The following is a 22,472-nucleotide window of genomic DNA, read 5'->3' on the forward strand; positions in this document are numbered from 1 at the left end:
AGTGGCGTTCTGTACACAAAGTGCACTTTAATTTAGTGTTGTTTTGATACGTCATCTTATTGACATCACGCAAAAATGTGCACTCATACCTTGTTTTAAAATGTCTCTGACAATCTTGCACTTTCTGTTTTGAAATTACATGAATGTTTGTGCCACTGCTTAATAACTGTTTAATAAATACAGTTATGGTAAATTGACTTAGTTGTGATTTCCGTCTCTGCATGAAAGTTTAAACTTAGCACATATTAATGCAATATGAACAAGAATGTTTAAATGTAGACACATAGAATCATCATACTGGTGTGGTTATATGCAATGTTCCCTCTAATTTTTCATGTCTGTGAGCAAATGCAAAAACTCCCTGAGCATTCAGTGGAGCCCATGTGAGCAACATCAGACGTGCACACTGTGGCTACACCAGCAGCACACCTGTCCCAAACCTGACTAAATAACAAGTTCAATCTCCATCCATCCATCCATTTTCTACCGCTTGTCCCTTTCGGGGTCGCTGGAGCCTATCTCAGTTGCATTCGGGCGGAAGGCGGGGTACACTCTGAACAAGTCCCTACCTCATCGCAGGGCCAACACAGATAGACAGACAACATTCTCTTATTATTATAATCAAATGACAGCAGTCATTTCCATGAGATGATTTTCTAATATAAGTGTTTAGGCCCACTTACAATGACAATAACAAAAAATATTGTTTTTCATGAACTGTGTACTTGTATTGTTTGTCTAGGTGGAGGTCCTGCTTTGGAAATAATTTGTACCCCTTTCAGACATTGCATTTAGTTCCCATTAAAACATTCACATGTTGCACAATGAGATGTAAGCAGGGGATCATGTGTACATTCCTGCAACTTCCTGTTTGTAAAAAATATATTTTTATTAGTATTTATTTAATATACTAACAGCATTTCATGATTAATATTTATAAATTAAGATTCCTAATAAATGACACTAGAATAAGCACACATTTGATTGGTAAATCATAGTGTAACGACCTGGAATGACACTTTATGTGTGGTGTTGGAGTTGTCCGACTTTTTGTGTGGCTGTAAACGCATCACTGGCTAAGTGCCATATGTGCATGTGTTGGCGCAAGTGAGAAAGAGCGAGCGGCTGCTGTTGATATAACAAAGTTGCTTTTGGTCTGGTTTGTACTGCAGAAAATGACCACTTTTGCTAGATATATTTTTTTTACTAATGTTTTGGTGATGTGTTTATGGCCGACAATAAAGAGTTTTGCTCAGTAAAGTGATGGATGGAATTCATGTCCTCAAAGCGTCTCGACAGACGTTACAATATTTGAACAATGATGACGAAAACTGTTTTCTCCGTCGTGTCTGTGTGTCGAAAATTGTTATGCGCTTATTTTTTTATTTGATTTTGTGCGTGGCATAGATTTGCCGTGCGCAGAGGACGCTTGAGCAGTGCGCAATTGCACATGCGCGCACCTTAGAGAGAACGTTGGTTATATGCATCAAGTGTTAATTCAAGGCTAAGGCAAAATATCGAGATATATATCGTGTATCGTGACATGGCCTAAAAATATTGAGATATTAATAAAAGGCCATATCGTCCAGCCTTAATTTCAACTATCATTTTAGCTGAAGTCTGCTGGTTAAGATGTGTCATTGCACCTTTGTTCAGGTTTCTAAACCCATCATCATTCCAAAATAATTTTATTTTTGAGGATGTTAGATACCTTTTGGTGTTTTGAGGTTTGTTTTCATTGCTGCTATTTTCACTGTCCTTTATTTACATTAAAAAAATATAAAAAACATTTTCAGCACTTTCCCCATCCTTGCTTTAAAATAGAAAACATGTATTTCCATTTTCGTTGCAGCCTAATAAGCAGCACATTTACGGTATAAATACATATTCCTAAATTAAGTAATGTTATCATATGCCTAAAAATATTTCAAGCTGAGTTTACAAGCCGAGGGCTAAATGAGCCTCTGAGTAGGTGTACACCTTATCCAATTAGTTGACTAATCGTTAAAGTAGTCAATGATTCGTCAACTATCAAAATAGTTGCAGCCCTTCTCAGAAATAGTGATAAAGGAAGATGTTGAGAATGTAGGAAAACATTTTCCCGGGAAGAGACAAAGCAGAAGTGCAATTTGGGAGAGGGTCCGACTGAAGCAAATTGAGTTTTATAAACAACACACATTCCTCCTGTAATTCTGGACATCTGGCATGCATGTTGCTTCTACTTCCTCTCCTGTGTGGGTTAGGTTGAGCACAATTTATCAGCATGTAACATTTGGGTAGGAATGGGAATTAATAAGATTTTTCCAGTTCCAATTCCACTTTCGCTTCTGCTTAACGATTCCGGCCCTTATTGGTTATCGATTCTTATTTTAAAAAAAGACAACAAAAAGGTGAATTAGCATCAATTTTGTTTAGTTCAAAGGTAACGTGGACCTTACAAAGCCAACAGTGAGGTCTTAATAGGATCATAAGTAGCATAGAAAAAATACTTTTTTGAGGATAAATATAAGAAATAAATGTTCTTCTGAAGAATTTAACAAAATAAAACATATGTGAAAATTACACAAGAATGTAACATTTATTTATATAGTAAAACATTTGTAACTTTTAAGAATCTTTATCATCTCTCTAAAAAAATTGAATCATGCAAAGGTTTGTTTAGATTTACAAGGTGAAATTATAACGGGCTCATAACATGCAACTCCTAATATTTTTATGCCCTACTTTGATGTCTACGGCTTACAGCTTTTGAAAACCTTAAATTGAAATTGCAGAAAATGTGGAGTTTTCAAAAACTGTAAGCTATGATGATCAAAATTATAGGAAATAAAGGTTTAACATATCTCACTTTGAATGTCATGAGTTAATCTCACATATAAGTTTCACATTTGAAGTTGAATTGCTGACATAAATGGACTTACACGATATTCTAATTTTATGAATTTCACCTGTATAATATCCATCCCATCCATCCATTTTCTACCGCTTGTCCCTGTCGGGGTCGCTAGGTGTGCTAGAGCCTATCTCAGCTGCATTCGGGCGGAAGGCGGGGTACACCCTGGACAAGTCGCCACTTCATCACAGGGCCAACACAGATAGACAACATTCACACTCACAATCACACACTAGGGCCAATTTAGTGTTGCCAATCAACCTATCCCCAGGTGCATGTCTTTGGAGGTGGGAGGAAGCGGGAGTTCCCGGAGAGAACCCACGCAGTCACGGGGAGAACATGCAAAATATCCATCCATCCATTTTCTACCGCTTGTCCATTTTTTGGGGGTGCTGGAGCTTATCTCAGCTGCATTCGGGCGGAAGGCGGGGTACACCCTGGACAAGTCGCCACTTCATCACAGGGACAACACAGATAGACAGACAACATTCACACTCACATTCACACACTAGGGACCATTTAGTGTTGTCAATCAACCTATCCCCAGGTTCATGTTTTTGGAGGTTGGAGTAAGCAGGAGTACCCGGAGGGAACCCACGCAGTCATGGGGAGAACATGCAAACTCCACACAGAACTATACTTTGGTGGAAAAAAGAGAAATTAGAAAATATAATCCTTTTTTTCTTCTTTTTTTTTTTTATAACTTTACAATTCAGCAAGTTTTATGAAGCATTATTGTATGCACACTACCACGGGATTGAAGTTAGGACTACTCGGGACCTTCGTATTGTGAGGCACATGCACTAACCCCTGTTCCACCGTGCTGCCCCATGCAAATTCTAATGATTGAAAATAAATCTAGTTGCAGTAAAACTTTTCTCTGACTACAACTGAACATTAACCTACAAAAGTCAGGAGCACTGTGGCAAATAGGTGCAAGCCTTTATGCCATGTTCACACGAACACACATACTTAATAAACGCATACTTATCTCTGCGTTTAGGCCTCTTGTCCACACGCAAACGCATACTTTTGTCTTTAAAAATGCAGATTTTTGCAAACGCTGGCCAAGGTAAAGAGTTCCAAAACTTTCCGCTCAGCGTATGCGTGCACACGGCTCAAACGGAGACTTGTACTCATCTGATTACATCACGGTTGTGCACTGTCATTACAAAAGCTAAAAAATGCTGCCTTTCTGACTTTAAACACACTATAAGACGATTTACTGTATGTTTAAACGTAAACCTGCTATTTTCACTCTACATTGATAAAAAAGACACATCAAAAAGGGCTTCGCGAAACTCCCGCCACTGACAATGACAGTCAGCTTTTTCGGATACGATCATTGTCGAACCTCCGGCTGATGGAACAACTTTGACAATCAATATTTTTTGCTTTGCGTCATAAGAAAGGTGCAACATTATCTCATGTTTTAATCCTTGTGTAACAACAGATCATTGAGTTATTTACTTATGTGTGTTGGTTCCATTTGAGGAGATGGAGCCGTGCGTAAAACGCGCCCGAGTGACTAAAGAATATGATGTGTCCTTCCTCCTTGTTAGTGTGTACTGGTGTTAAAGACAATATACACTTCATTGCACATGAATCACTATATTGATGATTTAGGGCGTTATAAATGCATTACCGCAAGAGTTTTACAGCAGCACACGCATGTCCTTGCACTTGAGGCACTTAAACATTCAAGAGCTTTCCTTGGTTCCTTGTTAGTGTGCACTGATTTTAGAAATAATTTACACTTCACTGCGCATGTAATATATTCAGTGTTGGTTTTAGCAGCACAGGTGTGTATATGAGTGCTTTAAACACAAAAAAAATGGCCTAAGTTTGTGGTCTTAGGCGATGTCCACACAAACACGGATAGTTTCAAAAACGCATATCCGGGGTTAAAACGATCTCCAGCCACACGAGTGTAGTTTTAAAACTGTTGGTCTACACACAATTGCATACACCTGCTGTCATGCACATTTTGTTCAATCGGAAGCCTGGAAAAATCAGCCACAGCTGACTTGGTGGCATTACACCTCTATTATGTATATTTTGATATAATAGATGTAGAATGACATGTACATTATCTTTAAAACCAGCCTGAACTTGTGCAGAGCCTTTAGAACAATGATGTCAAACATGCGGCCCGTGGGCCGGATCAGACTCGTGAACAGGTTCAATCCGGCCCGCGGGATGAGTTTGCTAAGTGTAAAATTGAGCTGCATTTTTAAATCAAAGAAACCACTGTTCTAAATGTGTCCACTGGATGTCGCAATAGCAATTCTGTTAGTCAAGCATATAGTTTTCAAGTATACCAAGCAAGAGGTACACGGTAAAGCGGGGCTGCAACTCCTTCACCTCAATTCAATATAAAACAAACAGGAGTAAATTAAACAATTGGTAACCCCACTGAAAATGCTGCATGAGACACTGCACATTGATATAGTTTTGTTAAAATGATTGTCTTCTATGCAAATTTCAAGAAAGTAAACAGTGGAAATAACAGATGAGGTAGTTGATACATAGAAGGGTTTTTTTACGCTTTATTTTGTTTTTTGTTCAATCCAAAATGGGCTGTGACTTGAAGTTGAATTGGTTTGTAGATACACTGAGATCACGTCTAAGTTCATTGTATTCTTTGTGGTGTTTTTGAAACTGTACCAATGTTTCTCAGAATTTTCAACTAACTTGAAATGTTTTGTCAAGAGGATTATTTGTGCTATGTACATTTTTAGAATGTGCTTGTTCTATTTTGGGCCGAAGTAAAACAAAGAAAACAATCTGAAGATGTCGTAGTTATATTTTTAAGTCATTATGCCATGATTTTACCTGTCCGGCCCACGTGGGAATAGATTTTCCTTCATGCGGCCCCTGAGCTAAAATGAGTTTGACAACCACTGCCTTAGAACATTATGAATCTTTTTTTAGTGTTTAAAGCGCACATACGTGCTGCTGACACCTAACACTCGTGGAATTATAACATGTTAAATCAGCAACATGGTTATATATTACATGTGCAGTGATTTGTACATTATTTCTAAAATCAGCTAACACTAACAAGGAGCCAAGGAAACCACTTGTATAGTTAAGTGCCTAAACTGCACAGACGTGCGTGTGCCGCCGCAACATTCTCGTGGAATTATCATGTATTTAATCATCAATATAGTGATGTGTTACATGTGCAGTGAAGTGTATGTTGTTGTTAACATCAGTACACACTAACACGGAGGAAGCTACGTCGTGTTTTTTTTTTTGTCGCTCGGGCACGTTTTGCGCGCCGCTCCTTATACACAAATGGAACCAACACATATAAGTAAATAACTTCATAATCTGTTGTTAAATAAGGATTAAACATATAAGATACTGTTGCACCTTTCTTATGACACAAAGCAAAAAGTCTTGCTTGCTTGTCAAAGTTGTTCCATCAGCTGGAGGTTCAACAGTGATCACATCGGAAACAGCGTGCTGTCATTGTTGCTGGCGGGAGTTTCGCAAAGCCCTTTTTGATGCGTCTTTTTTATCAATAATGAGTCAAAATAGAAACATGTTTTTGTTCAAACATACAGTAAGTCCGCTTAGAGTGTTTAAAGCCAGCGAGGCAGCGTTGTGACATCATCACAACGCTGGACCCCAGGAAGACTAGTGGGTTGTTGAGGCAACCAGCTAATGGGGATCCTTAATAAAAAATCATAATCAAAAATCAAATCAAATCAAAGGAGTACAAGTCTCCATTTGTGACGTGTACACGCATACGCTGAGCAGAGAGTTTTCGAACTATTCACCTTGGCCAGCGTTTGCAAAAGTCTGCGTTTTTAAGGACAAACATATGCGTTGCAGTGTGAACAAAAGGCCTAAATGCAGAGATAAGTATGCGTTTATTAAATATTCGTGTTCGTGTGGACTTGGCCTCAGTCACTGTTCGGTGACATTCGTGCAATGATCTGAGTCGCGGTTAAAGGGGAGAGGTACCGTAGATGTGCTCGTATGTCCTTCTCTTGATGAAATAACAACCTTGCATTTATTACAGTTAGCGCTGTTGCAATCTTTTCTTGTAAAATGTAGCCAAACATTGGTGTGTATACGCTGCACGGGCGCCATGTTGCTGTCTGACGTCACTACGCACATTGCGCAATGACGTCATTTCCACCCGCAAGAATCGTTAGAGGAATCGTTTGAAAAATTGCAAGCTATTTCAAAGAATTGATACACGGGTAACCGGTTCTGAACAAAAAACAGTTTTCAAATCCCAGCCCTACATTTGGTTAATTCTTCCCAATGGTAACTACAGTAACTGTTTATTTTTATAAATATACGTTATATGTGTGTGAGTTGCATTATTATCAATTGAAGGTGAGAGCTCTTCCATAAAATGTGATACTAAACTATCTAATCAGACAATAATGATTAGTATGCCAAAATATAGTCAGTGGCAACTTTATTGAATGAGATCCAATAAATGATTTTCACTCTGAATCTTTAGCAACAGTTTCCAGTAGCTGATGAAATGCAGTCACACTGCAAAGTACAACTACAATAATACACATTTTTAAAAGACCATTATATTACTAAATGAGTTCATTACATTGTGCATGTATACATTAATAAGTGGCTTATGAGTGTATGTGGAAGCCAAACTGATGCACACATGTCTTTTTAGTTCTCTGCAGACAACATGATTCATGGTGCACTGATGCAGCGGGCAATGTGTGGTTTCAATGTGGAAAAATCAGCTGAAAATACACTCATGTGATATTCCACTGCTGCCAGTAGTCGTCACGGGAACAAATGTTTTCCATATACATTTAAAAAAACACACATTTTGGCCAAACTATGTGGACATCGTGTCTGGCCTATGATGGAGTTAACTGATCAGGGTGTTGCAATTTAGACCATGGCTAAATCATATAGTCACAGGTTAGAGGTCCAGTTGACAGGTCGTTTGTGGTCTGGCTTAGGAGGGTTCCGTTATTATGGGTGTAAATGAAGGAGACTTGTGCAAACAATCCTTCATGTTTTTTTAAAGTTGAGGTGAATAGTTTGAGGGATTGGCAAGCTCCCCTTTGCACTTTGTAAGGTCTTTCACAGTGTAAAAGCTTTGCCCCGTCGTGGACCTAATTAGTCCAAACTCTCATCACGAGGACATAAAACACTTATTGGTCTGCCAACACAAATGACAGCAGTGTTTAATTTGAGTCTGGCTCAGGACGTGTGGCGTTCATGTGTTGTTTTTAGATTAGATGACACTGCTCTGTTTGAATTGTGGTTGAAGGGTTAGCATGGTCTTAAATGTGATTACTGAGACATGCACTAGACAGGAATCATCCCCTGTGGCAGGATGTTGAAAGTCAGCACAGGAAGTGAGATCAGCATGAAAGTCCCCAAAATCTAAGCCGTGCTCGGTAGCAGAGACCTATTACGCTCCAGTTGCTGCACACCCACTCTACTATGACGAATAGTAAAATGAACAGAAACCAATGCCACATGTGTCATTATAAGACAGCAAAACCTGTCAGTGGAAAAAGTAATAACTTGAAAAGTAATACTGACATCAAATGAAAGCATATACTACTCAATATAATAAATATGATAAGATTTAGCATTTTGAAAGAGTTATTCAAGTACAAAAACAATTTAAAAAGCATATCTGATTGTGCTCTATAAAGAGTCACTTCATTCTACTTTATTTTATGTTATGTTAGCTAAGAGTAATGACCTCCATGAAGTACGTTGTTATTTTTTTTGTGCTCTGGTCTGCACATAAACTACTTAACCAATTTCCACAAAAGACAGCATGGTAGGGCATGAGACACGAAGCAAGGAAGACCCCATAAAACGTTGTTACAAAATTGGTCTCAATGAAGGTCTGCAGTTTGATGGTGATATAAATGAGGATTTCCGCGCTATACTGTGACGATCTGTTTAATTCTTTGGTTCTCTGTATCAACTTTTGTTGGTATCCATCCATTTCTATTGTTTGCAAGTCTTTCCATATCTCTGCAAGTCATCAAAGTCAAAACTGCATATGGTGCTAAAAGTTTAAAAAGAAATCTTGCTTTGTTTTGTTTTTTACAGAACTCTATGAACTTACCGCCAGACAAAGCCCGGCTCCTCAGGCAGTATGACAACGAGAAGAAGTGGGACCTGATTTGTGACCAGGTAGTTTTAGGTTACCAGACTGTACACTTGCACTAAACTCACTGGACAAAACATAAACATTTGCCACTACTTAATGTGTAATCTCACTTCTTTTTTTTCTTTGGCCAACAGGAGAGGTTCCAAGTGAAGAATCCACCTCACACATACATCCAGAAAATACGAGGATATTTAGACCCCGGCGTCACCAGAAAGGTGGTGAACATTTTCCCGGTAAAGCGTCCAAAAGTGGAGAGCGTGCATAAATTGGAACACTCTTCTTTTTTTGTTTTCCAGAAGTTTCGCAGGAGGGTACAAGAGTCTACCAAAGTCTTAAGGGAGCTGGAAATATCCCTGAGAACAAACCACATTGGGTAGGTTTAATTTCCCTTCACTAGATCAACTGAAGAAAACCCCATTATTCTCCTCCCTGGCAAGAATAGTCCTTTCTTTGGTCTATTCGGTGCCCGGATCTCCCTTCCATTGTTTTAAGTTGCCAAGCTCTGCAGCTTCACTTCATAGGACTAAGACTCATCAGGCCCAGATGGTAGCCATTGAGCTGCTTCGTCCACTCCCCCATATAATGTTAAGCAGGAAGCTTTGTTGTGAATGCCAGGACGACAGAACGACTGGCCGACAAACCTTGTGACGCCTACAAAAACTCACAAAAGGTTACTTTTAGTCGACACCTATTACAGTAATCCTTTATGTGATGAAATTACACCTTCTGGAATTTTGCTTCATTTTGACAGGGGCATACTTTTTTAACATTTTCAGAAAGTCATTAACTTGCCACCAGTGGAAAAAAAGGGAAAAACAGGAATATCATCAGGAGTGTTTCTACTGCTTGATGTGTCTTTTATTTATAGTAGTACCTAGAGATGGGAACAATGCTTGATTAGTACGTGGACAATGCTGACTCGATAGACAAATGTCCAAGTATCGATTATTTACGTAAATTAAAGAAGTAATAGAGGTGGTTCTAAAATGCAGATCTAGCGCAGACACACGGAGGAGGCAGGAGGAGAGGAAAACATGCTAACCTCGGTGCTAAGCTAGCCTGAATGTGATATAGTGAAACAAGAAAACAATAAATGCTTTGCACATTTCAACAAAAGTTTAACTGGAACCGCGTTACAGCAGAGAGTAACCAGCTATGAAGATTGAATTAGCAAGTAGATGAATTAGTCAGGAGTGACAATAATTAGAGTTAGAGTTTGAGTTTATTTCGAACATGCAAGCATACAACATGATACATCACAATTTCCAGTTTCTCTTTTCAACATGTTCGAAAAGGAGTAGGAAGAAGCAGAGCTTATTTAATCCTACCCCTTTTCTTTACATAACAGTTGCTGAAACTTTTTTATTCACTTCCTGTTCTCAATTTATTCACAATAAACTCCATAGGTAATCACAATAAAAATAAATAAATAAATAATAGTAAAAATTTAATAATAATAATTGGTGAAGAAAGTCATATTTCATATGATGAGATAAGTAAGATTACTTTAAGAATGAATGAATGGATGGATGAAATAAATTGAGAATGTTTGTCATGGTTCTTCTTCTTTGTACTTTGTAAACACTTTAAATTTGAAGAGTTTCTTGAAGTGGATCATATTAGTACATTGTTTGATTGCTTTGCTTAATCCATTCCATAATTTAATTCCACATATTGATATACTGAAGGTCTTAAGTGTTGAACGTGCGTACAAATGTTTTAAATTACATTTTTCTCTAAGATTATATTTCTCCTCTTTTGTTATGAAGAATTGTTGTATATTCTTGGGTAGCAGGTTATAGTTTGCTTTGTGCACAATTTTAGCTGTTTGCAAATTCACTATGTCGTGGAATTTCAGTATCTTTGATTCAATAAATAAAGGATTTGTATGTTCTCTATATCCAACATTATGTATTATTCTAACTGATCTTTTTTGTAACACCGTTAATGAATGAAGTGTACTTTTGTAATTATTTCCCCATATTTCTACACAGTAACTCAGATATGGTAACACTAGTGAGCAGTAGAGAATATGAAGTGATTTTTTTGTCTAGAACATGTTTTGCTTTATTCATTATTGACGTGTTTCTTGCTACTTTATGTTGTATATTTTTTACGTGAGATTTCCAGTTCAATTTATCATCAATCATTATACCTAGAAATTTGGTTTCATTTACTCTTTCAATTTCTATTCCGTCTATTTGTATTTGTGTTTGACTTTCTCTTCTACTGTTACCAAATAGCATTATTTTAGTTTTACTAAGATTCAACGATAGTCTGTTTTTGTCAAACCATCTTTTTAATTTGTTAATTTCTCTGTTATTATTTGTATTATCTCCTGTGTGTTCTCTCCTGAACAAAACGCTGTTGTATCATCCGCAAATAATACTAACTTTAAATCTTTTGTAACTTTACAAATGTCATTTACATAGAGATTGAATAATTTAGGTCCTAATATTGATCCCTGAGGTACACCACAGGATATATTTAGCGTTGTAGACATGTGTTCGCCTAGCTTCACGTATTGTTTCCTGTTCGTTAGATAACTTCTTATCTAGTTTAATACTAACCCTCTGATGCCATATCGTTCTAGTTTTTTGATTAAAATATTGTGATTAATTGTGTCAAATGCTTTAGTTAGATCCATAAAAACTGCTGCTGCACATTTTTTACTGTCTATTGCATTGGTAATTTCTTCTGTAATTTCAATTAAAGCCATTGAAGTTGAGACATTAGCTCTGTATCCATATTGGTTCTCTTCGAGTATTCTATTTTTATTTATGAAACTCTCTAATCTGTTATTAAACAGTTTTTCAATGATTTTAGAATATTGTGGAAGTAAAGAAACAGGTCTATAATTTGTAATTTGATGTTTATCTCCAGTCTTATAAATTGGTGCAACTTTAGCTATTTTCATTTTGTTTGGGAATGTACCTGTTTGAAATGATAGATTACTAATATACATTAATGGTCCTGAGATCTCTCCTATAACCTTTTTTATCGTTTCCATATCAATTCCATTACAATCAGTTGAAGTCTTAGATTTACATTTTTTCACGGTTGTAACTATTTCCTCCTGTGTCACATTACTGAGGAACATGGAGTTGGGATTTCGCTCTATGGTATCATTATAGTCCTCAATTGGAACTGGGTCTGGAATCCTTTCTTCCAATTTTGGTCCAATATTTACAAAATAATTATTGAAGCTTTCAACTACTTCCTTTATGTTGTCATTTTTTTTTATTTCCGTCTAAAAAGTATTGAGGGTAGTCCCTCTTTGTGCCATTTTTAATAATGCTATTGAGGATGCCCCATGTTGCTCTCATATTATTTTTGTTCCTGTCCAATAATTCACTGTAATATTCTTTTCTACATGATCGTAGTATGTCTGTTAACTTGTTTTTATACTTTTTGTACTTAATTTCTGCCTCTATAGTTCTTTGTGCTATAAATTCTCTATATAGTGTATTCTTCTTCTTACAAGCATTTTTTAGTCCTTTTGTCATCCATGGTTGATTATTCTTTCTCTGTTTATTACTGAGTTGTATCCATGGACAATGTTTGTCATAAAGTATTATGAACTTGTTTAAGAAATGTTCATATGCTTCATCAACCTCTTTTTCCTTGTACACATTGTCCCAATCTTGCTTTTGTAGCTCAATTTTGAAAGCAGTCATCCTCTTCTCTGTGCACAGTCATCGAAATGTCCTTTTGTCTTCCATGTTCTTCTTGTAGTGTCCATCATATATTGTAAAAACTGGCAGATGATCACTAACGTCGGTTATAAGTAGACCACTTGTAGTGTTATTGTCAAACTCATTGGTAAAAATATTATCAATAAGCGTGGCACAGTGTGCTGTGATTCTGCTTGGCTTTGTGATTTTTGGATATAAACTGATGCTGTACATTGTATCAATGAAGTCATCAATAGACTTTTGCTTGTTAGGGTTCAATAAGTCAATATTAAAGTCACCACATAAGAACATTATTCTTTGACCATTATCCATGTAAGTAGCCTTGATCCATTCTTCAAATGTTTCTATACTTGACTTAGGTGATCTATATATACAACTGATGAAAATGTTTTTGCTTTTTTCCTGACATATTTCAATGGTTATACATTCTAAGATATTATCTATAGCAAATGACATGTTTTTTACCACTTTGTAGTTCAGGTTCTTCATCACGTACACAGCTACTCCTCCTCCATTTTTAATAGACACACAGAGCCAACACTTTCAGAAATAGATATGAATGAGTAGATAAACAACACACCTCATTGAGCCGCAGGTTTTTGGCAACTGGGGATAAAGTGTCTGAACATTCTATGGTTTAAGAAGGCAAGAAAATTAAATTAAGTATATACATTCATGGTCAAAAGTTTACATACACTTGTAAAGAACATAATGTCATGGCTGTCTTGAGTTTCCAATAATTTCTACCACTCTTATTTTTTTTGTGACAGTGTGATTGGAGGACATATTTGTTTGTCACAAAAAACATTCATGAAGTTTGATTCTTTTATGAATTTATTATGGGTCTACTGAAAATGTGACCAAATCTGCTGGGTCAAAAGTATACATACAGCAATGTTAATATTTGGTTACATGTCCTTTGGCGAGTTTCACTGCAATAAGGCAGTTTTGGTAGCCATCTACAAGCATCCACAGAACTTTCCTCCAGAAGGTCTTATCCTTGTCCATGTGATGTCAGATGAAACAAAAATAATCCCAGGAACACCAGGCCTACCGTCAAGCCTGGTGGTGGTAGTATCATGCGCTGGGCCTGTTTTGCTGCCAATGGAACTGGTGCTTTACAGAGAGTAAATGGGACAATGAAAAAGGGGGATTACCTCCAAATTCTTCAGGACAACCTAAAATCATCAGCCAGGAGGTTGGGTCTTGGGCACAGTTGGGTGTTCCAACAGGACAATGACCCCAAACACACGTCAAAAGTGATAAAGGAATGGCTAAATCAGGCTAGAATTAAGGTTTTAGAATGGCCTTCCCAAAGTCCTGATTTAAACCAAAAAAACTAGCTGAACTGTACCAATTTTGTAGAGAGTGGTCAAAAATTCAACCAGAACCTTGCCAGAAGCTTGTGGATGGCTACCAAAAGCGCCTTATTGCAGTGAAACTTGCCAAGGGACATGCAACCAAATATTAACATTGCTGTATGTATACTTTTGACCCAGCAGATTTGGTCACATTTTCAGTAGACCCATAATAAATTAATAAAAGAACCAAACTTCAGGAATATTTTTTGTGACCAACAAGTATGTGCTCCAATCACTCTATCACAAAAAAATAAGAGTTGTAGAAATTATTGGAAACTCAAGACAGCCATGACATTATGTTCTTTACAAGTGTATGTAAACTTTTGACCCTGACTGTATATATATATGTATATATACAGTATATATTAGGGCTGTGAATCTTTGGGTGTCCCATGATTCGATTCAATATCGATTCTTGGGGTCACTATTCGATTCAAAATCGATTTTTTTTTTTCAATTCAACACGATTCTCGATTCTAAAATGATTTTTTTCCTGATTCAAAACGATTCTCTATTCATTCAATACACAGGATTTCAGCAGAATCTACCCCAGTCTGCTGACATGCAAGCAGAGTAGTAGATTTTTGTAAAAAGCTTTTATAATTGTAAAGGACAATGTTTTATCAACTGATTGCAATAATGTAAATTTGTTTTAACTATTAAATGAACCAAAAATATGACTTATTTTATCTTTGTGAAAATATTGGACACAGTGTGTTGTCAAGCTTATGGGATGCAATGCAAGTGTAAGCCACTGTGACACTATTGTTCATTTTTTTATTTTTTTATAAATGTCTAATGATAATGTCAATGAGGGATTTTTAATCACTGCTATGTTGAAATTGTAACTAATATTGATACTGTTGTTGATAATATTCATTTTTGTTTCACTACTTTTGCTTTGTTTTGTGTCGTGTTTGTGTCTCCTATCAATTGCTCTGTTTATTGCAGTTCTGAGTGTTGCTGGGTCGGGTTTGGTTTTGGAATTGGATTGCATCGTTATGGTATTGCTGTGTATTGTTTTTTTTAATTGATTAATTAAAAAACTAAATAAAACAATTTAAAAATAAATTAATACATTTGAAAAAAAATCGCAAATCCGACGACACAACTACAAAGTCGATCATGGAACTGCGGCCTAGGGTGTCCTGGTGCCAAGTGCACATATGGACACCCTTATGTTTGAACATGGTGTTCGTTATGGACAATCCGTGACGGGCACAAAAGTCCAATAACAAAACACCGCTCGGGTTCAGATCCAGGCAGCCATTCTTCCCAATCACGCCTCTCCAGGTTTCACTGTCGCTGCCAACATGAGCCCCAGTAGAACGAGGCCTCTCATGTTTTGGACACTCGGGTGAAGAGAGGGGCGGAGCTTTCTACCGATCACCACCTGGTGGTGATTTGGCTGCGATGGTGGGGGAGGATGCCGGACAGACCTGGCAGGCCCAAACGCATTGTGAGGGTTTGCTGGGAACGTCTGGCAGAGTCTCCTGTCAGAGAGAGTTTCAATTCCCACCTCCGGAAGAACTTTGAACATGTCACGAGGGAGGTGCTGGACATTGAGTCCGAATGGACCATGTTCCGCGCCTCTATTGTCGAGGCGGCTGATTGGAGCTGTGGCCGCAAGGTGGTTGGTGCCTGTCGTGGCGGTAATCCTAGAACCCGTTGGTGGACACCGGCGGTGAGGGATGCCATCAAGCTGAAGAAGGAGTCCTATCGGGTTCTTTTGGCTCATAGGACTCCTGAGGCAGCGGACAGGTACCGACAGGCCAAGCGGTGTGCGGCTTCGGCGGTCGCGGAGGCAAAAACTCGGACATGGGAGGAGTTCGGGGAAGCCATGGAAAACGACTTCCGGACGGCTTCGAAGCGATTCTGGACCACCATCCGCCGCCTCAGGAAGGGGAAGCAGTGCACTATCAACACCGTGTATGGTGAGGATGGTGTTCTGCTGACCTCGACTGCGGATGTTGTGGATCGGTGGAGGGAATACTTCGAAGACCTCCTCAATTACACCAACACGTCTTCCTATGAGGAGGCAGTGCCTGGGAATCTGTGGTGGGCTCTCCTATTTCTGGGGCTGAGGTTGCTGAGGTAGTTAAAAAGCTCCTCGGTGGCAAGGCCCCGGGGGTGGATGAGATCCGCCCGGAGTTCCTTAAGGCTCTGGATGCAGACGCTGTATCGATCCGTTGTGGTGAAGAAGGAGCTGAGCAAGAAGGCAAAGCTCTCAATTTACCGGTCGATCTACGTTCCCATCCTCACCTATGGTCATGAGCTTTGGGTTATGACCGAAAGGACAAGATCACGGGTACAAGCGGCCGAAATGAGTTTCCTCCGCTGGGTGGCGGGGCTCTCCCTTAGAGATAGGGTGAGAAGCTCTGCCATCGAGAGGAGCCAGATGAGGTGGTTCGGGCATCTGGTTACGATGCCACCCGAACGCCTCCCTAGGGAGGTGTTTAGGGCACGTCCGACCAGTAGGAGGCCACGGGGAAGACCCAGGACACGTTGGGAAGACTATGTCTCCCGGCTGGCCTGGGAACGCCTCGGGATCCCCTGGGAAGAGCTGGACGAAGTGGCTGGGGAGAGGGCAGTCTGGGTTTCCCTGCTTAGGCTGCTGCCCCAGCGACCCGACCTCGGATAAGCGGAAGAAGATGGATGGATGGATGGGAAAAAAAGTTGATTTTTTAAAAATGAGATTTGATTTTGAATCGCACAACGTGAGAATCGCGATTCGAATTCAAATCGATTTTTTCCCACACCCTTAATATATATGTACATCTTTCACAGATGTGTAAGTTACCCATGTCTTGGGGACTAATACACCCCCATACCATCACAGATGCTGGCTTTTCAACTTTGCGCCTATAACAATCCGGATGGTTCTTTTCCTCTTTGGTCCGGAGGACACAACGTCCACAGTTACCAAAAACAATTTGAAATGTGGACTCGTCAGACCACAGAACACTTTTCCACTTTGTATCAGTCCATCTTAGATGAGCTCAGGCCCAGCGAAGCCGACTGCGTTTCTGGGTGTTGTTTATAAACGGTTTTCGCCTTGCATAGGAGAGTTTTAACTTGCGCTTACAGATGTAGCGACCAACTGTAGTTACTAACAGTGGGTTTCTGAAGTGTTCCTGAGCCCATGTGGTGATATCCTTTACACACTGATGTCGCTTGTTGATGCAGTACAGCCTGAGGGATCGAAGGTCACGGGCTTAGCTGCTTACGTGCAGTGATCTCTCCAGATTCTCTGAACCCTTTGATGATATTACGGACCGTAGATGGTGAAATCCCTAAATTCCTTGCAATAGCTGGTTGAGAAAGGTTTTTCTTAAACTGTTCAACAATTTGCTCACGCATTTGTTGACAAAGTGGTGACCCTCGCCCCATCTTTGTTTGTGAATGACTGAGCATTTCATGGAATCTACTTTTATACCCAATCATGGCACCCACCTCTTCCCAATTTGCCTGTTCACCTGTGGGATGTTACAAATAAGTGTTTAATGAGCATTCCTCAACTTTATCAGTATTTATTGCCACCTTTCCCAACTTCTTTGTCACGTGTTGCTGGCATCAAATTCTAAAGTTAATGATTATTTGCAACAAAAAAAATGTTTATCAGTTTGAACATCAAATATGTTGTCTTTGTAGCATATTCAACTGAATATGGGTTGAAAATGATTTGCAAATCATTGTATTCCGTTTATATTTACATCTAACACAATTTCCCAACTCATATGGAAACGGGGTTTGTATATGTATGTATGTACTGTATGTTGTATGTATGTATGTATGTATGTATATAATAGTGATATAATACTGATCAGATAAGTCAGAATCGTGTTTATTGCCAAGTATATTCACACATACAAGGAATTTGTCTTGGTGTGTTGGTGCAAAAACAGCTAAAATAAAAAGTAAGGCCAAGATGGCAATATTTAAGTAAAATAAAATACAATAAAATAAGATAGGTGTAAGGAGCCCGTGGCAATATATAAAGTAGAATTAAAAGAATGAAAAATACATACATATTTACAAAAACAAAAATCACATGTACACAGGATGAAAAATATGTAAGTCCAATGAGCGTTAATGTAGCACATAAAGAAAACAGAAATTAGTTTCCGCTTTTGCATTGTTGTAATATTTGTGATATTTTGTGACAGTGGTACTGAGTGTGTATGTTGTCTGTCTATCTGTGTTGACCCTGCGATGAGGTGGCGACTTGTCCAGGGTATACCCCGCCTTCCGCCCGAATGCAGCTGAGATAGGCTCAAGCACCCCCCGCGACCCCAAAGGGACAAGCGGTAGAAAATGGATGGATGGATGGTACTGATAAAAGTTATGTGGGGGGGAAGGGCAGGGACATTGACAGCAGACGGTAAGAAACTGTTTTTAAATCGGGATGTGTTGGTCCTGAAGTCACCAATGTGTGGTATTCTCTTTTTGTGCACTGCGGACTAGTTTTTAAGACGCAATGGTTGGCCCTACAATACTGTACCTAAAACAGTACACAAAAACTGGGGCAACATTTTGAACAGATTTTTCTTTAAAAAAACGAAAAGCGCGGCGTGCAGAAACTAAGGTGTCCCTGTCAATTGAGTTCCAACAAGAGTGTTCTAAATAACACAGACAACAAACATGATTCCTTATGAAATATAAAACAACTAAAATAATTAGCAGACACAGCAGTATCAATTAGCAGAATATCTCTCATTATTGTATGGCCACCTGTTGCCATAAAATTCGTAAGTAGAACATCACCATCAAAAATGTAATTGTAAATTAAAGGCTAAAGATACTCCCTAAAACACCCTTTGAGACGGCTCTGTATTAAATATAAAATACAAATTAGGAAATGGTGCCATCGGGTGCCTTTTAAGGTTCCACTGATATTCCAATTCCAGGAGCAAAGAGAAGGCTCCAACATTTCCAAAGCAATCTGTCCAGAAAGAAAAAGCGTTTCAATGCATTTCCCAGAAGAGGTAAAAGCCGGGATGATTTTCAAGAGACTTAAGTGTGGATGGGGTCGTGTGCTTTATTGCTGTCTGACTCTTATTCCTGACTTTGCCAAGAAAATGTGCGCTATTTGCAGCTGAGTTGAGGGAGAGGTGGTGAGAGAGGAAAAGTTTGGAGGCAAAGGGGGGAGAGGTTGTAGACAGGAAACCAGTGATCATGCTGCCCGCCTCGATGTTCGCCCCCTCCTTTTTTCTCCCCTTCGCCTAAACTGCTTTGTTCGCCTTCCTCTGTTCCTCTCCTCATCTCCCTTGACTTTTTTCCCTCCCTCCTTCCATCCAACACTCCTGCTTGCTTTCCTGTCTGTCTCAAGCATCTGTACAATAACTAACATTTTAAATCTGTTTTAGGAATCTTTGACCGTTTTACCCCAATACTTTGGAAAGGGGGGTGGGGGGGTTTAACGATATTCTCCAGTAATGATTCCGTTGTTAGTGTCTCTGACCAGGAAACTGGAGTTCAATTGGATCTGAATCTGCCAATGTGCTTACAGTGGTTAGGTTCCTCTATACCAGGGGTCACCAACCTTTTTGAAACCAAGGGCTACTTCTTGGGTACTGATTAATGCGAAGGGCTACCAGTTAGATACACACTTAAATAAATTGCCAGAAGTAGCCAATTTGCTCAACTTACCTTTAACTCTGTTATTATTAATAATTAATGATATTTATCTTTGTGGAAACACTGATCATCTTAATGATTTCTCACAATAAATATATATAGAAACAGATAAATATCAATATGCAACACTTTATTTTTATATTTTCTCTAAGTGCACATTTTTCAAATTGAACATTTTCAAATGATCACTTCTAAGACAGTCTTGTGAAATCACAATATCCCATTTTAACTAGCTAGCCACTAACATTGTTTAACAAATCATGAATTACTTTGCACCATGTTTGTACAAATAATAACTCATGTAAAATACAAAAGTAAACTCTCAAATTTTTAAATCATGTCACACTTTGAACTGGACACCAAATCTGTTATCTGTTTCTTTGTCAGTTAGTGGGAAGCCTGGCATTGCATGCTGTTAACTAGTGTGTTGTACTCTGGTGTGTAACTTGACACTGCAACTCTGAGTGAGTCTTGCAGATGTGCATCAGTGAGGCGTGTTCTGTGTTTGTTCTTGATGAAGTTCATGTCAGAAAAGGCTGATTCACAAAGATAAGATTTTTCCTCATTGTTTGCGGAACCTTCTTAATCTTTTGGACATATTTTCACAGCAATCTGGCTTTAAGCTTAATTATGATAAATGTAAAATGTTAAGGATCGGAAATCTAAAGGGATCGTCCTTTCGAATGGAATGCAAAGTGTTTTGTTTATAAATTATATGCAATCTGTTGTGTTCCCTAATTTTTTTCTGTGTACATGAATGAAGGTGTGTGTTGCTGAGTCCGACTTGGACATTATCTGGACTGGGCCTGGTTTAAAAATCCCTTTAAAAAAATCAAATTTCAATGACAACCTGGTCTGTTGAAGATAAGGCCCTTTTAAAAAAAAAAAAAAAAATAAGATAAATAAATAAAAAACATTTTCTTGGATAAAAAAGAAAGTAAAACAATATAAAAATAATTACATAAAAAATAGTAATTAATGAAAATGTTAGTGGACCAGCAGCCTATACAATCATGTGTGCTTCAGGGACTGTGTCCCTTGCAGATGTGTTGTCTATGTTGTGGGAACCAGAATATTGGTAGCAGAAAGAAATAACCCTTTTTGTGTGGATGAGTGTGCATGGGGGAGGTTGTTTGGGTTGATGCACTGATTGAAAGTGTATCTTGGGTTTTTCTATGTAGATTTAATTTAAAAAAAAAAAAAAAAAAAAAAAAAAAAAAAAAAAAAAAAATTTTTTTTAAATTTTTAATTTTTAATTTTTTTTTTAGAACAGGCCCGCGGGCGACTCATCTGGTCCTTACGGGCGACCTGGTGCCCGCGGGCACCGCGTTGGTGACCCCTGCTCTATACAGAGGAGCACTCTATTTGCTACAACAATGTTTGTCTGCTTTAAACTGAACTTGGGGTCCAATATTATGTTATTTCCGGGCCGAATTTGGCTCCTGGCCCGCTAGTTATATAGCAATGCTCTTAAGGATACGAGTGTGCGCTTTCATTTTGATGCCCTGCTGAACCTCTGTTTTCCCATTGCGTCATAGTTGGGTCAGGGAGTTCCTCAACGATGAGAACAGAGGTCTTGACGTCCTGGTGGAGTACCTCTCCTTCGCCCAGTGTGCTGTCATGTGAGTATTTTTACACACAGCCGCACCTCGTGAGTTTTGCCCTGAACTTTTCCTAAAAGGAACTGGGTTGGGTAGCAGTCGCTGACTAAGCACGCCGCGTCCTGCAGAGCGTAATGAGCTGCTATTGCATCAAAACATGTGCTGTGGGAACATTGCTTCCTTTGGATGTGTTTGTTTACCTATTTGCATACTTGCCAAGCTGAATGTGGACCGATACAATACATTATGTGGACACAAGTATTGGGACACCTGCCCATTACACCTACAGGAAAACGAAATAAAATAGGGACTTGGTCTTTAATAGCTTCCACCCCATTGGGAAGACTTTCTTGAAGATTTGGGTATTTGGGAGTGTGTGACCATTTACCCTTTTAGGCACTTGTGATTAAGGGCTATATAAATAGATTCCGATTTATTTTTTGATTGATTGATCTAAAGGACATTTGTGTTGTCAGGTCACTGATCACTGACCACTCAAAATCTCTTTCTAGTGCATCTCAAGATGTCCTTCCTTCACCAAAAGTGTCTGAATTTATGGACCTTGTTTTATGCACTCAGAAATATGACACTGTCATGCTGCAACAGAAGCAAACTACCCAAACCTTTCTCATAAAAAGGGAAATCGGGCTGCACGATTATGGCCAAAATTATAATCAGGAATATTTTTTATAAATTTTGAAATCGCGATAATTAATCACAATTATTCATTGTGTAATGTAAAACATACTGTTTTCCGCAGGCTGGCAATCAACTTGCGGTAATGGGTGCCAGAGGTGTGGGGAACGTGAGCGTGACTTCGTCGTGTAATTTGTAATGAAATAGTCTAATAAAATGGCTAAAATTAACGTTATTCCTATGTTTAAAGAAAAACTATTTGTGCTTTTGTTTATCTTGTTCATTATCAGGATTAACAGTCATGTTCTTTGTTCATCAATTAGACACACCCGCTTGACCTTATCGTACATTTGATTGTTTGTAGTAATAAAAAGTAGAAAAAAAATAATTATTGTTTGTAGTGTGAAACATGTATATTAAATGACAGAATACAAAAATATAATGGTATTTTATTTATTTGGAAGAGTCCTTTAATGCGCAATAACATTTCAGCATTTCCTGACAACGTAT

At 38.5% G+C, this 22,472-nt stretch overlaps 1 protein-coding gene across 3 annotated transcripts in view; it reads left to right on the forward strand.

Annotated features, from left to right (window-relative positions):
- The window catches only part of LOC133653634 (formin-like protein 3), a 74,490-nt gene that overhangs the window by 25,486 nt on the left and 26,532 nt on the right, over positions 1-22,472 (forward strand). For all 3 annotated transcript variants that reach the window (XM_062053136.1, XM_062053137.1, XM_062053138.1), the window contains exons 2-5: positions 8,972-9,055; positions 9,167-9,247; positions 9,329-9,405; positions 21,264-21,347. In XM_062053136.1, the coding sequence (XP_061909120.1) occupies positions 8,972-9,055; positions 9,167-9,247; positions 9,329-9,405; positions 21,264-21,347 (326 nt within the window). The remainder of the gene's footprint in view (positions 1-8,971; positions 9,056-9,166; positions 9,248-9,328; positions 9,406-21,263; positions 21,348-22,472) is intronic.

This window comes from Entelurus aequoreus, linkage group LG07 (genome assembly GCF_033978785.1).
Source record: "Entelurus aequoreus isolate RoL-2023_Sb linkage group LG07, RoL_Eaeq_v1.1, whole genome shotgun sequence".
Lineage (NCBI taxonomy): Eukaryota > Metazoa > Chordata > Actinopteri > Syngnathiformes > Syngnathidae > Entelurus > Entelurus aequoreus.